Source organism: Hoplias malabaricus, chromosome 12 (genome assembly GCF_029633855.1).
Source record: "Hoplias malabaricus isolate fHopMal1 chromosome 12, fHopMal1.hap1, whole genome shotgun sequence".
Classification (NCBI taxonomy): domain Eukaryota; kingdom Metazoa; phylum Chordata; class Actinopteri; order Characiformes; family Erythrinidae; genus Hoplias; species Hoplias malabaricus.
In genome coordinates, this window is record NC_089811.1 from 3,385,943 (window position 1) to 3,402,625 (window position 16,683).

At 47.0% G+C, this 16,683-nt stretch overlaps 1 protein-coding gene across 1 annotated transcript in view; it reads right to left on the reverse strand.

Moving 5' to 3' along the window:
* The window catches only part of ccdc141 (coiled-coil domain containing 141), a 49,786-nt gene that overhangs the window by 20,890 nt on the left and 12,213 nt on the right, over window positions 1–16,683 (reverse strand). The window contains exons 5-13 of the mRNA XM_066641208.1: window positions 14,425–14,678; window positions 9,313–9,432; window positions 8,767–8,964; window positions 6,611–6,783; window positions 5,527–5,668; window positions 2,412–2,531; window positions 2,050–2,241; window positions 1,356–1,535; window positions 188–367 (exon numbers count right to left, since the gene is read on the reverse strand). Coding sequence (XP_066497305.1) covers window positions 188–367; window positions 1,356–1,535; window positions 2,050–2,241; window positions 2,412–2,531; window positions 5,527–5,668; window positions 6,611–6,783; window positions 8,767–8,964; window positions 9,313–9,432; window positions 14,425–14,678 — 1,559 coding nt within the window. The remainder of the gene's footprint in view (window positions 1–187; window positions 368–1,355; window positions 1,536–2,049; window positions 2,242–2,411; window positions 2,532–5,526; window positions 5,669–6,610; window positions 6,784–8,766; window positions 8,965–9,312; window positions 9,433–14,424; window positions 14,679–16,683) is intronic.

Here is a 16,683-nt window from a genome sequence, read left to right on the forward strand (position 1 = left end):
CCCTAATCCCTACATAGTGCACTAGACATTCAGAGAAAGTATGATTTGGAAAATGTCCTCGTCCTTCCACAACACATTTGTTGTAAATTGTAAATTCAAATGTACCGCTGTGTGCAGTTACAGTGTTGTTTATTTGGGAATAAGAAGCATCCACTCACTTAACATCAGCCTGTTTACCTCTCAGTACCTTTTTCAATTGATCCTTGAATTTTTTCCACTGTTTCTTCACAGACTTGATCTGACTGTACTGGAGCTGCCACGACGTCCACAGGTCGGAGAGCTCCGCCTTTTTCCTGGCCAGACTCTCCAAAGTCTTCTCCACCACACTCAGTGCAGCTTTCACATTCAGACTCAGCGTTTCACTCACCTGAAAACAGCAGGAGTCGACTTAAATCAGAGGAAAAAAAACATTGAGTGTAAAAGGAAAGTAAAATATATTAAAGAACTCAATATACATTTGATCATTTTATGATTTACAGTGTCCCATATATATGTAATCATCATACACACAGGGGTTAGACAATGAAACTGAAACCCCTGTCATTGTAGTGTGGGAGGTTTCATGGCTAAATTGGAGCAGCCTGGTGGCCAATCTTCATTAACTCCACACTGCACCAGTAAGACCATGTGCATCCAATGGTTCAAACACTGTGTCCTGAAGGCGGTGCCGTGTATCAGGACGACAATGCACCAATACACACAGCGAGACTGGTGAAAGACTGGTTTGATGAACATGAATGTGTAGTTGAACATCTCCCATGTCCTGCACAGTCACCAGATCTAAATATTATTGAGCCACTTTGGGGTGTTTTGGAGGAGCGAGTCAGGAAACGTTTTCCTCCACCAGCATCACGTAGAGACCTGGCCACTATCCTGCAAGAAGAATGGCTTCAAATCCCTCTGACCACTGTGCAGGACTTGTGTATGTCATTCCCAAGACGAACTGACGCTGTATCGGCCGCAAAAGGAGGCCCTACACCTCTAATACATTATTGTGGTCTAAAACCAGGTGTTTCACATTCATTGTCCAACCCCTGTAGATATAAAGGGTGTGTCTCCAATAGTCAATAGTCCCTGAGTGGCCAGAAGCTACTCACAGTGGTAAATCATAAATAAAAATCATCAATAAAACCACAGCATAATGTCGCCATGTTGAGGAAACCTTGCAATTCAGGAGACTCCAGGGTTAACGCGAGTGAAACTTAAAGTTGGATAAGAATAAAGTCCTGCTTTGTGAGATAGACCCCAAGCCTTTATTTAAAAATATTTAAATTATATTTATCATATAATAGGTCCAGGTAGAACACTGCAATACTGAACAACATGGAGTTTCACAAAAGACTGTCGATGCTGACCATGTTAGAGGAGTTGATGAAGTTGTGGCCCTGGTCCTGCATGGAGAGAAACTTCTGTAAAAATGATTGCCATCTTGTGTCCATCACGTCCTTCAGAGCAGCTCCCACATCTTCGTTCTCCTCCACAGTTTCCAGTCTGTTCTTATAACAATCCAGCAGCATCTTCATCTGCTCCTCAACCTGGAGAGAGAGAGAGAGAGAAAGAGAGAGAGAGTGAGAGAGAGAGAGAGAGAGAGAGAGAGAAAGAGAGAGAGACAGAGAAAGAGAGAGAGAGAGACAGAGAAAGAGAGAAAGAGAGAGAGAGTGAGAAAGAGAGAGAGAGAGAGAGAGTGAGCAGGAGAGAGAGAGAAAGAAAGAGAGAGAGTGTGAGAGAGAAAGAGATAGAGTGAGAAAGAGAGAGAGAGAGAGAGAGAGAGAGAGAGAGAGAGATGTGTGTGTGTGTGTGTGTGTGTGTGTGTACCAGGAATATATATATATACATATAATGTATATGTATATATCACATTTTGGGGACCATAACCTGTGTACACACTCACACTGTGGAGACGTCTTGAGGAGACCCCCTCCTGGTCATTACATCATAACATTTTAAGGTGTCCACAATATGAAAGGAAGTCTATGTAATGTCCACACAGTTCACAGGTACAAGATTGTGTGTGTGTGTGTGTGTGCGTGTGTGTGTGTGTGTGTGTACCTCTTGTGCAGAATGCAAGAAGCTGACATAGGGTCTGAGGGTCTCCAGCCGCGTGGAGATGTTCCTCTGCAGCGTCTTCAACTGCTCTCTCAGCAGCGAGACTCGGTTGGAGCTCTCCACAGCCTCTGAGCACTCCAGCTTCCTCACTTCCTCCAGCATCACCTCGACAGCCTCGAAATCCTTCCCTACACTCTGCAGGAAAACAACACGACTGAGCTTCTCCGTCACTATCATATGGGCCATGGTTTGTTGATTTTCTAAATAACACTTTTAATGCACTAGCACTGGCTTCCTCCAAGAAACCTGAGGTCACTGGAGCTCAACACACTTGGAGGAGCATATGAACTTGTGTGTGTTGTCACCTGTGAGTGCGTGGAGAGCTCCAGGTGTGTGTTAAGTGTGTGCTGAGCCTCAGAGAGGGTGGACCCTGGCTGAGTGCTGCTGGAGAGAACACTGTTGCTGCTCTGGATCCAGCGACTGATCTGTAGCAGAGTTAGAAACACAGCACAAAGAACGAGCTTTTAAATTTACAGAGTCTGCTTAAAGGTGCAATCCAGTGATTCCTCTTCACTCTGACACTAAGAAGCCTTGATGTGTCACAAATTCTGTACTTGGTCCCAATGTCCCACCCCTGAGTCTGAGTCTCTGAGTTTATGTGAGAGCGCAAAGATGAGGTGAAATGGAAAACAGACACAACAACCGCAGAGAAATAAGAGCCCTGAGTTAAAACGGAGAAAACACAAATGGAGGAAAAAAAGAGAACAGAGTGAAAACAGCTAAAAACCAGAGCACAACACAAAACACAAGTTGTTCTGATTCTGCTCCGCTTCTGATATCAAAGTGCAGAGACTTTAGAATCGCCCCGCCCCCTCGTCTGAGTCTGTCCAATCACAGAGAAGAAAGAGAACAGAGCTAAAACGGCTAAAAACCAGAGCTTCTGCTCCTCGCTCCTCACTGCTGTGCGCTCGGGGTCGGGGTGAACAGCGAGCGGCTCATTATCATTTAAAGGAACAGGTGCTGAAAGCAGTCGTTCTTAACAGTGATGTTTAGGGAAGGAGAACGCTGCTGTAGGGTTTGATCCTTGTGATATTTTGACCAAAGCAAATCTCAGACTTTTTATTAAGTAGCTCTTCTGTGCTAACAGACCTGACAGTCCAGTCTTAGCCCTTTCCCCAGACATCAGTGTGTCTTGAGTGCCCCTGAGCTGTCGCGGGGTCCTTTGTTGTCCACGTTTAGGCCATTTTTGGCGTGCACTAATACACTGTATACAGAGAAGGCCTGCCATTCTAGGGCTGCTGTGACCAAAACATGGCCGTCGCAATTAAGCCCTTGTCAGAGAGGCTGAGATCCTTCTCTCCTTGGCTCCCCCTTTTCTCTGGCTCCCAACATTAACCTCAACAACGGATTGTTCACTTGCTCCTGATATACTCCAGATATATACATGTATTCTTGAATAAACAAGATCAGCATATATATCATATTTAAGCACATAATTTGGCAGGAAATTGCTATGTTGTTGTCAAGTCTCCAAACAAACCTCCATCACTCAGGAAGCTCTCTTACTAATGGCTTGGACGACATGAAATCAGGCCCAGCGTGTATTTAAGGCTAAGATTGTTGAAAAGACTTCCACTCTTTCATAGGGATTATTATTATTACTAAGCCAGAAGTCTTTTGTGAAACCAGGCTCAGAATTTCAAAACCTCAGGGACTAAAGGGAAGCTTGAAAGGCTGATTAAACTGCAGCCAGTGGAACATCCTTAATCTGAATTGTCATAAATATTTGATGTCTCTAGCTGTTCATGGCCAAATGAATGAGCGTCTATTAAAACCTCAGCCATCAAATTCAGAGCACTCAGACATAAACGACTGAGCCAGCGTCTGAGTAAATCATATTTAAACTATTTGTCTGGACACGAGCGTAAATTATTCTTCGAAAAGATTAATATCAGATTGAAGACAAATAAAAGTGAATTCAATCATCACTCAGTCATCTCTCTCTCTCTCTCTCTCTCTCTGTGTGTGTACGCCTACCCCAAATCATTGGATTCAGGGCACAAACACACACCCGGTCCAAGATGCCAGTCCATCACATTTTCATACACTCACACACACACACCTGTGGACAGTTTCACACACTCACTCAGTCACTCACACACTCACACCTGTGGACAGTTTCACACACTCACCCAGTCACTCACACACACACACCTGTGGACAGTTTCACACACTCACCCAGTCACTCACACACACTCACACCTGTGGACAGTTTCACACACTCACCCAGTCACTCACACACACTCACACCTGTGGACAGTTTCACACACTCACCCAGTCACTCACACACACTCACACCTGTGGACAGTTTCACACACTCACCCAGTCACACACACACTCACACCTGTGGACAGTTTCACACACTCACCCAGTCACTCACACACTCACACCTGTGGACAGTTTCACACATTCACCCAGTCACTCACACACTCACCCAGTCATTCACACACTAACACCTGTGGACAGTTTTACACATTCACCCAGTCATTCACACACTCACACCTGTGGACAGTTTCACACATTCACCCAGTCACTCACATACTCACACCTGAAGACAGTTTCACACATTCACCCAGTCACTCACACACTCACCCAGTCATTCACACACTCACACCTGAAGACAGTTTCACACATTCACCCAGTCACTCACACACTCACCCAGTCATTCACACACTCACACCTGTGGACAGTTTTACACATTCACCCAGTCATTCACACACTCACACCTGTGGACAGTTTTACACATTCACCCAGTCACTCACACACACTCACACCTGTGGACAGTTTCACACACTCACCCAGTCACTCACACACTCACACCTGTGGACAGTTTCACACACTCAACCAGTCACTCACACACTCACACCTGTGGACAGTTTCACACACTCACCCAGTCACTCACACACTCACACCTGTGGACAGTTTCACACACTCACCCAGTCACTCACACACTCACACCTGTGGACAGTTTCACACACTCACCCAGTCACTCACACACTCACACCTGTGGACAGTTTCACACACTCACCCAGTCACTCACACACTCACACCTGTGGACAGTTTCACACACTCACCCAGTCACTCACACACTCACACCTGTGGACAGTTTCACACACTCACCCAGTCACTCACACACTCACACCTGTGGACAGTTTCACACACTCACCCAGTCACTCACACACTCACACCTGTGGACAGTTTCACACACTCACCCAGTCACTCACACACTCACACCTGTGGACAGTTTCACGCACTCACCCAGTCACTCACACATTAGGATCCAAGGTGCACAGACATCACACACCTGTTTCCTATATTCAGTAAAGGGTAGTTTTTGCCCGGTTCTGTACGTCTCTGAGTTGAAGTCTGTTGATTTGATCAGAGCTAAAAGACCTGAGGTGTGACCTTTTCTCCATGTACCTTGTCCTCCAGGTCGTGAACTGAGGTCAGCAACTGCTCTCTCTGACCGGTCAGCTCTCTGTGGGCCTGACACTGCTGACCCAGCCCATCTGCTCGCTCTCTGAGGTATCCCAGCATCCTCTGAACTCCTCCCACTTGGACACTGCCATGATGAAACACAATCAAAATAAAGACTCAGTACAGGCGTGGCACCATGCCTCCAAATGTGGTGAGGCAAAACGTATGCTACTGAAATCTAGGATCATGTCCCTGTGGCTTGAGTGGTGTGAAACCACAGTTATTCAGACGCGCTTAAAAGTGAATTCGTTTCTAGTTATTTCTCCAAATTTAAAACACAGGAAAAAGTCAACTGGTGGCTTTGGACAGTAAATAAAATGGCTGTATTTTCTGTTGAAGGCATGCAGAATCATCTCACTGAAGCTGTAGTCACGCAGTTTTAGAAATGCACCTCCAATATCCCGTCCCCAAACTGAAATCAAAATATTAATCGGTTGCCTCTGCGTCAGACTCTAGGCCGGTTTGCGCCTAGAGGTCACGGCTAGCAGCTACAGAGCAGTTCAAAAGAGTTTTCCATTTCCTAGTCTTGTGCTGCCAGATTAAGGCGGCCAAGAACTCCAAGAGTAGCAACAGGACCAATCACAACGTGACAAGCAAAAGGACCAATCACACGTCTGCTATTTTGGCATATAGAGTCTTTATGATTAACGTTGGACCAATACCAGAGCCAGTACAAAACAATACATGGAAGTGCGTATACTCAGATACACAGAGAGCCAATCAGAATCCACCTAAAAGTAGTGGGTCAAATGCCTGCTCGCTCCCAAAGTTCTGGTGGCCCTAAATGAAATCAAGTGGGGAGGGGAAAGGGCTGTACATAGTGCAGTTTCAGCAGTGCTGAGCCTGGCGTAGCAGCGACAGAGGCTCTGTTCTCCCTTTTACAGCTGAGTGAACCATCACAATGATGTTGAAGCTGTAATGTTAAGGTAAAAATACTACCCAGTGTTGCTTTAATGATGAGTATTTAGAGACCTCTGCTCGGTGTCCTGTAATGAAACTCCTGGAGATAAACTCATAAAGGTCTCACCTTTCTGGACTCATCTTCTGTAGTAAGAGCTGTCCCCTGTGAAGTGGATCAGAAGCCGTTTCTCTGATCCTGCGCTGGAGCTCCTCGTGCTTTTTTGCCAGCTCTGGCAGTGGCACATTCTGAGACTTCAGACCCTTTACACAGCTCTCAACAGCTGCCAGAGCCTCAAACGCCTGGAAAACACAAAGAGCAGCAGATAGAGGACACATCCCACCCTTCACTCATTAATATCTCAGAGGCTGACAAAAGAGAACAGAGGAGTGTCCTGCTGAGTGACAATAGCTAAGAATCTGAAGCTACACTAGTCACCTACATAAGGCACAGGACATAAATAATAATAATCCAGACCCTGTCCTCCAAGGTTTATACAAGCACCTGACATAACAGCGTCTCTATGTTCACTAGGGGGCAGTGTAACAAAACAAACACTAGGCTAGTGATGAAAGTAAAGTAAAATAAGCCATTACTGCATCTCACCCACACTAAAGACAATTAGCAGCGAATATTTCTTTAAACAGGTGACGAGACGTAGCAAAGTCTACAACACAATTATAGCGTTTTACAAATTTAAAAATCATAATATTATGACCACCTCCATGTATCTACACTCACTGTCCATTCTCCCAGCTCCACTAACCACACAGGACCACTTTGTAGTTTTAAAATGAAAGGCTGTTGTTTATCCGTTGCTTTGCATACTTTTTAAATCCCCATTTCACCTGGTTGTTCAATTGTCTCATGACTAGGACTGCATTCATGCAGCCCTAGAAGAGGCATTTAACTTCTGGATGTCTGTTTCCATTTACTCCCACTGTGAACAGTTCTGACTCACTTAGACTGAACTGACTCTAATGCTGTGACTTCCACTAAAACCCAGTGATGATAACTCCTCCTCCCAGAATTCCTTTGATAGCCTTAGAGATGTCAAATATTGGACGTCAAAAACTTTTATCAAGACTGAGGTCTTATTTTTTGGTAATAATCGACTGAAACCAAGTTTGAGGCACCTGGGAAAATTAGATTTAAAAAGCTATTTATCAGCAGTTAGAGGTTATTTGTTCAAAAACAGAGACATAAAATGTTCCTCATATTTGAATAAAATCAAATAACATTGTTACAGTAAGGGGCAGCACGGTGGTGCAGCAGGTAGGTGTCGCAGTCACACAGCTCCAGGGTCCTGGAGGGTGTGGGTTCAATTCCTGTTTCTCCGGGTGCGTGTCTGTGAGGAGTGTGGTGTGTTCTCCCTGTGTCTGCGTGGGTTTCCTCCGGGTGACTGTCTGTGAGGAGTGTGGTGTGTTCTCCCTGTGTCTGCGTGGGTTTCTTCCGGGTGACTGTCTGTGAGGGGTGTGGTGTGTTCTCCCTGTGTCTGCGTGGGTTTCCTCCGGGTGCGTGTCTGTGAGGAGTGTGGTGTGTTCTCCCTGTGTCTGCGTGGGTTTCCTCCGGGTGACTGTCTGTGAGGAGTGTGGTGTGTTCTCTCTGTGTCTGCGTGGGTTTCCTCCGGGTGACTGTCTGTGAGGAGTGTGGTGTGTTCTCCCTGTGTCTGCGTGGGTTTCCTCCGGGTGACTGTCTGTGAGGAGTGTGGTGTGTTCTCCCTGTGTCTGCGTGGGTTTCCTCCGGGTGCGTGTCTGTGAGGAGTGTGGTGTGTTCTCCCTGTGTCTGCGTGGGTTTTCTCCGGGTGACTGTCTGTAAGGAGTGTGGTGTGTTCTCTCTGTGTCTGCGTGGGTTTCCTCCGGGTGCTCTGGTTTCCCCCCACAGTCCAAAAAACACACGTTGGTAGGCGGACTGGCAACTCAAAAGTGTCCGTAGGTGTGAGTGTGTGAGTGAATGTGTGAGTGTGTGTCGCCCTGTGAAGGACTGGCGCCCCCTCCAGGGTGTGTTCCTGCCTTGCGCCCAATAATTCCAGGTAGGCTCTGGACTATATATATATATATATATATATATATATATATATATATTTTTTTTTTTATACAAGCAGCATGCTTATTGGGAATATATTTAGGTGCCTAATACTTTGGCTCAGTACTGTATGACACTTTAAATATAAGACCTATGAGGAAAGTCTCTCTGTTTCTCTCCATCTCTGAACATCCAAGAGCAGCAGACAGAGACCTGAGGGATTTATCTGAGCCACGGCTGAGCTGTGCCACACTACTTACTTTGTTGGCACTGTGGAAGAAGGCATTGCTTTCCTGTAAGTTTCCTCCTCGCTCTATCAGCAGGTTCCAGAAATACTCATGTGCGGAGCAGAGGCTGTGACTCTTCTCTGAGACGGCCTTGAGTCTGGAGGAGTCAGTGCAGGAGGAGAGAAGCTCAGAGGACTGCTGCAGCAGACGCTCAACCAGCATCCCCCAGTCCTGCACAGAAATAAAACACAAAGAGACTGTTTAATATCAACATACACTATACAGTCAAAAGTCTGTGGACGTTTCTTCTGTATTCAGATATTTTCAGGGAGTTTGGTTCACTTTGAAGCAGGACATTTTACAGCATCTGGGTCCTATCATCAATAACCAAAGCAATGATAAATTATAATAGGTTTGTAATAAACTCTTGATCTAAAGGTTTTATTTAATTCATAGCAGATTTCATTAAGAGCCTCTGAGCATCTCAGTCTTTCAAGAGATAATTATTCTTCATCTCTATTTATATTCTTTGGTCATTAAACCGCTCGTAAAAGTGCCCATAAAACATTAAAGCCTTACCTTGGCTTTGAGCTCAAACTCCTTATATTCCCGCAGTAACTCCTCACTCTCTGAGAGAGATGAACCCAGCTGATTATTCTCCAACAGCTTCTCTGTGTTTTCTTTCAACCAGTGTGTTACCTGCATTCAAAAAGAGAGCATACATCATTAATTAATAAATGGTCACAGTGCTCCTAACAACTGAACAAGACCCTGGACCACAGCAGAACTGTCCCACACAGATCCTCATCAGATAACATCACTGAATGTGTTGGGTACTACTGGGACTGTGAGAAGTGGAAAATGCAACTTTTAATATGCAAAATAACAATGAAACTTATCAAATTAGAGCAGTGGATAATATAGTGTAAATAAGGCAGGCACGGTGGTGCAGCAGGTAGGTGTCATAGTCACACAGCTCCAGGGACCTGGGTTCGAGTATCACTCTGGGTGACTGTCTGTGAGGAGTGTGGTGTGTTCTCTCTGTGTCTGCGTGGGTTTCCTCCGGGTGACTGTCTGTGAGGAGTGTGGTGTGTTCTCTCTGTGTCTGCGTGGGTTTCCTCCGGGTGACTGTCTGTGAGGAGTGTGGTGTGTTCTCTCTGTGTCTGCGTGGGTTTCCTCCGGGTGACTGTCTGTGAGGAGTGTGGTGTGTTCTCCCTGTGTCTGCGTGGGTTTCCTCCGGGTGACTGTCTGTGAGGAGTGTGGTGTGTTCTCCCTGTGTCTGCGTGGGTTTCCTCCGGGTGACTGTCTGTGAGGAGTGTGGTGTGTTCTCCCTGTGTCTGCGTGGGTTTCCTCCGGGTGACTGTCTGTGAGGAGTGTGGTGTGTTCTCCCTGTGTCTGCGTGGGTTTCCTCCAGGTGACTGTCTGTGAGGAGTGTGGTGTGTTCTCCCTGTGTCTGCGTGGGTTTCCTCCGGGTGACTGTCTGTGAGGAGTGTGGTGTGTTCTCCCTGTGTCTGCGTGGGTTTCCTCCGGGTGACTGTCTGTGAGGAGTGTGGTGTGTTCTCCCTGTGTCTGTGTGGGTTTCCTCCGGGTGACTGTCTGTGAGGAGTGTGGTGTGTTCTCCCTGTGTCTGCGTGGGTTTCCTCCGTGTGACTGTCTGTGAGGAGTGTGGTGTGTTCTCCCTGTGTCTGCGTGGGTTTCCTCCGGGTGACTGTCTGTGAGGAGTGTGGTGTGTTCTCCCTGTGTCTACGTGGGTTTCCTCCGGCTGCTCCGGATTCCTCCCACAGTCTAAAAACACACTTCGATAGGTGGATTGGTGACTCAAAAGTGTCCATAGGTGTGAGTGTATGAGGGTTTATCGCCCTCTGAAGGACTGGCACCCCCTCCAGGGTGTGTTTCCACCTTACGCCCAGTGATTCTGGGTAGGCTCCAGACCCACCGCAACTCTGAACTAGTGCACATCCCTGAAACAAAGTAGGTCTTGGTACTTGGATCTGAGACCTCTTAGAAAGCTTGTGTGACTGCCACAATTTGTGTTGGTGGGGCTGTGTTCTGTGTGGATTCCAGTGCCTGGGTGCAGTGACAAGGACAGTACTGAATGAACAGTGTCGTCCTTCCGATAAGACGTAAACCCTAGGGCCAGGGTGCGAGCCCAATGTCCAGCTAAATCTATCACTCTCATCTCATCACTGCACTCTTAATCATTCTCATCAATCTTCAAAAGACTGAACCATCCTTTCCTGCTCGTCTCCTCTCTCCTGAATAGCTGATAGTGGTGAGTACCAGAGCTCAGGTCTACAGTAAAACCTTTAAACACCAGCGTCCCTCTGGTCAGATGTATTTATAGGGTGCAAAAGCTTGGCATGTGGTGAGTCTGTATGAACTCACAAGACTGTAAGTCAGTCCTGTGCCTCGTGACTCTATTTCAGAGCTTGAGATCTGAAGCACCTTCCTGGAGCAAAGCCAGAGAGAGCTCTGCTTTCACTTCTCTATGTTTCCCCCAAAGATAAACTACCGCATACCATTCAAAACCACACTTTACTCCCACAGGCAGAGGATTAACAAGTGGACACAGTCAGGAATAAAAAGAGTTGTCAGAAAGAAGCCCTTATGTTACTACTGAATGCTAGAGGATCTACTCAAGGTGATCCACTAATGATTACACTTTCTCTGTTCTGATGTACTCTGAAAGTTTGGTACTGATGTTGAATGATTAGTTCTGGAACACAAACACTGCTCCAACTCACTCTACAAGCACTGAACGAAGCTTCATCGCTGCAGAGAACACAGTTCCACTGCTCCACTAAGCAACGCTTGGTATTGGCACAGTGACCTACACTTTTGGAGAACATACGTTGTGGAGAGCAATGGTAGTGCATCTTCAGGTACTTGAATTTACTGATTAACAGTGGCCTTAATCCTTTGGACTTGCTGTGTACATTTGGTGGACAGTACATAATTATTAACATGTATTTACATAATAAGATAATTCATTACATAGATCCAGCAAATGATTAGCACAATTACAGAGGCTGTTTTTTCTGGAGTAGCAGACTGTGTGCACAATAGTATCTTTTTCATATGGGTCCTACTATTTAAAATGAAGTGTAACTGTGTTATTAGATATTAACGACACATGAAACAGCAGCATAACTACTAATAAACAGAAGGATTACAGTACTACAGCTGTTATAAAGGCACCTATGTACCAATTTCAGTTTTCCTGCATGTAATTACACAGTAACTCTCAAGACAGATCGTTACACTTGCATATTCTCATAAGCTGCACTCCTGCAATCCAGTAGTTACACTGTTATTACATGTGCTTATTAGACACAATGTAAAGTGGGACCTTTCTTATAAAATCAAAAGCATTCATTCATTCATTATCTGTAACCCTTATCCAGTTCAGGGTCGCAGGGGGTCCAGAGCCTACCTGGAATCATTGGGCGCAAGGCGGGAATACACCCTGGAGGGGGCAGTCCTTCACAGGGCAACACACACACACACACACACATTCACTCACACACTCACACCTACAGACACTTTTGAGTCACCAATCCACCTACCAACGTGTGTTTTTGGACTGTGGGAGGAAACCGGAGCACCCGGAGAAAACCCACGCAGACACAGGGAGAACACACCACACTCCTCACAGACAGTCACCCGGAGCGGGAATCGAACCCACAACCTCCAGGTCCCTGGAGCTGTGTGACTGCGACACCTACCTTCTGCGCCACTGTGCCGCCCCAAATCGAAAGCAGTATAAACTCAATAAGTCCCTTCTTTCCTTTAAAAACACCAGTGAGAAATGGAATGAAACACACCTCAGTACGGCATGTTCCAGAGAGCGAGGAGCGAGGACTAATTTAAAAGAGATTAAGAGGATATTTTTATATAGCCATTCAAACCGTGGAGGACCTAGAGGAGATGGAACTGGGGTTTGAGTTCAGTGGTGTCTAACCCTATCTGCACTGTGAGGATATATTCTCTAAATGAGAAGACACAGTTCTTCTTTAACTCGCTCTGGAAAAGAGAATCTGCTAAATGCCATAAATATAAAGGTCATTTTATTTTTATATCTTATTCTTTAAAGCATCTTAGTAAAGGAGCTGCAAACAATCTCACGCCACATGTGCAACGACAATACAGATATACTTCTCTTCTGTATTACCATCCCATAAGGAGCATTGTGTTTTTTACTGAGAGAGTGTGGTGGGTTGTAATGAGATTTGGAAAGTCTTGTAGTGTAAAAATGGTGCAATCACAGTAGCACAGCTTTACTCATCTACTTGGGGTTTAACCATAATCACAGAGATCAATGACTCAAGGCAGATCCAATCACTGAGACACATGTCTGTGGTAAAAGAAAGTAAGCTGCAAGTTAAAGAGAGAACTGCTTCAATCCCATCACTCATTTCAGGAGGGCAGGTCAGGAACTGTTAAAGCCTAGATATGGATTTTTCCCAGAACAATCCCAAATGACCGAATCCCAGGATCAAGCTCTGGTTACGCCGGCTTTTTAACCAATTTACTGTCATTGCCAATTCCACCCTCTTGCTGGGTCTCTCCAGTCACACAGTGCTACCAGCTTGGGAGGGTGAAATCGAGACACAAATCCAGTCTATCATTGCTTTTATCTGAACTGCCTCTAACACATCTCCAACATACTACAAGGAGATAAACACACTACAATAAAAAAATAAAATCTCATATTCCCTTGAAGAGGGCGGCACGGTGGCGCAGCAGGTAGGTGTCGCAGTCACAGCTCCAGGGACCTGGAGGTTGTGGGTTTGATTCCCGCTCCGGGTGACTGTCTGTGAGGAGTGTGGTGTGTTCTCCCTGTGTCTGCGTGGGTTTCCTCCGGGTGACTGTCTGTGAGGAGTGTGGTGTGTTCTCCCTGTGTCTGCGTGGGTTTCCTCCGGGTGACTGTCTGTGAGGAGTGTGGTGTGTTCTCTCTGTGTCTGCGTGGGTTTCCTCCGGGTGACTGTCTGTGAGGAGTGTGGTGTGTTCTCCCTGTGTCTGCGTGGGTTTCCTCCGGGTGACTGTCTGTGAGGAGTGTGGTGTGTTCTCCCTGTGTCTGCGTGGGTTTCCTCCGGGTGACTGTCTGTGAGGAGTGTGGTGTGTTCTCCCTGTGTCTGCGTGGGTTTCCTCCGGGTGACTGTCTGTGAGGAGTGTGGTGTGTTCTCCCTGTGTCCGTGTGGGTTTCCTCTGGGTGACTGTCTGTGAGGAGTGTGGTGTGTTCTCTCTGTGTCTGCGTGGGTTTCCTCCGGGTGACTGTCTGTGAGGAGTGTGGTGTGTTCTCCCTGTGTCCGTGTGGGTTTCCTCCGGGTGACTGTCTGTGAGGAGTGTGGTGTGTTCTCTCTGTGTCTGCGTGGGTTTCCTCCGGGTGACTGTCTGTGAGGAGTGTGGTGTGTTCTCTCTGTGTCTGCATGGGTTTCCTCCGGGTGACTGTCTGTGAGGAGTGTGGTGTGTTCTCTCTGTGTCTGCGTGGGTTTCCTCCGGGTGACTGTCTGTGAGGAGTGTGGTGTGTTCTCCCTGTGTCTGCGTGGGTTTCCTCCGGGTGACTGTCTGTGAGGAGTGTGGTGTGTTCTCCCTGTGTCTGTGTGGGTTTCCTCCAGTGAAATCAGAAATCAGTTCATCTGAATGTTTCACTACAGAACACACTCATTTTTATCCCCTAAAGTGACTTACATCTTTTTCCTGTTTCTCCCACTGGACGATCTTTTGGTCAACTTCCAGGTCCTGGATCTTCTGGACCATGTGCTGGTTCACCTGCCTGCGTCTGTCCTGCAGGAGCTCCAGCAGACCGTCTACCTTCCTGCGGCTGTTACGAGCACTCAGCGCCTCCCCTCCGTACTGCAGCGCTGCCTCCAGCTCGAAATCCTTCAGGAAGTCCAGCAACTCGTAACTCTTGTTCTGCACCAGCATGGACTTCTCCAGCAGCGCTGAGAGTGAGAGACAGGTGCAGAGAGAGAGAGAGACGCATGACTGACACAGTGCAGCTTGGTTCTGTCTGAGACGTAAAGGGCACATTTTATGAGACGAAAAATCACTTGTTGTGAACATGTGCACATTAATTTGGGGATTTGGAGCCCACCAACCCACACACTGTGAAAAAAGTCCACTGGTTTTCTGTGTGCTGATCACATGGGATAAAACTGGGATTTTAAACATGAGTGCCACATGTGGGGGACCCATTCTATGGAGAATGAACTGGTTCATGCAGGGACTACAAAGCAGTTTGATCCTTCATCTCATGGATTTTACACTCCGGTGAATTTTTCCTTTTGTACCTGTTCAGTCTTAGATTTTGTGCTGTGTCATTGTCATCAGACGCTAACACTGTCTACTTTTCCACTCTGTGTGGAGAAAAAGTGCCCCTTGGTCCATTAGTCTCATGTCCCCGTGTCTACATTAGTGCTGAGGCAATTCATCATCCATCCAGCTCAGATGTTTCATCTCAGTGTGGATTAATAAATATATCCATCTGTGGGATGTGACAGAGAGAGATGTTTCAGGAGGAAGTGTACATGACGTACAGAGCGTCTGTTTGGACATAAACCTATCCCCATTATCTCAGAAGAGTCACACGACACACACAGGGTCAGGACTGAAAGGTCAGGAAAGGCCAGGCCTCATTATCTGGGCTTACAATCTATTACTCTTAATACACTTTAACACCTTTTTATTGAATAGTTGTCCCAAAAAGGACTAATCGATAAACAATCATTCATTGTCTGTAAGCTCTTATCCAGTTCAGGGTGGCGGTGGGTCCAGAGTCTACCTGGATTCACTGAGTGAGGCAGGAACATACCCTGGAGGGGGCGCCAGTCCTTTGCAGTGTGACACACACTCACACATTCACTCACACACTCACACCTAAGGACACTTTTACGCAGCTAATCCACCTACCAACCTGTGTTCTTGAACTTTGTGGGAGGAACACACCACACTCCTCACAGACAGTCACCCGGAGGAAACCCACACAGACACAGGAAGAACACACCACACTCCTCACAGACAGTCACCCGGAGGAAACCCACACAGACACAGAGAGAACACACCACACTCCTCACAGACAGTCACCCGGAGGAAACCCACGCAGACACAGGGAGAACACACCACACTCCTCACAGACAGTCACCCGGAGGAAACCCACGCAGACACAGGGAGAACACACCACACTCCTCACAGACAGTCACCCGGAGGAAACCCACGCAGACACAGAGAGAACACACCACACTCCTCACAGACAGTCACCCGGAGGAAACCCACGCAGACACAGGGAGAACACACCACACTCCTCACAGACAGTCACCCGGAGGAAACCCACACAGACACAGAAAGAACACACCACACTCCTCACAGACAGTCACCCGGAGGAAACCCACACAGACACAGGGAGAACACACCACACTCCTCACAGACAGTCACCCGGAGGAAACCCACGCAGACACAGAGAGAACACACCACACTCCTCACAGACAGTCACCCAGAGGAAACCAACGCAGACACAGGGAGAACACACCACACTCCTCACAGACAGTCACCCGGAGGAAACCCACGCAGACACAGAGAGAACACACCACACTCCTCACAGACAGTCACCCGGAGGAAACCCACGCAGACACAGGGAGAACACACCACACTCCTCACAGACAGTCACCCGGAGGAAACCCACGCAGACACAGAGAGAACACACCACACTCCTCACAGACAGTCACCCAGAGGAAACCAACGCAGACACAGGGAGAACACACCACACTCCTCACAGACAGTCACCCGGAGGAAACCCACGCAGACACAGAGAGAACACACCACACTCCTCACAGACAGTCACCCGGAGCGGTTAAATTGGCACTTGCTTTAAATGCGTCCAGTAGAGTTCCTGCATGTTCTTAACAATGTACACATCCCAATCTGTAACCAGCAGAGTCAGGCAGTGTGGAG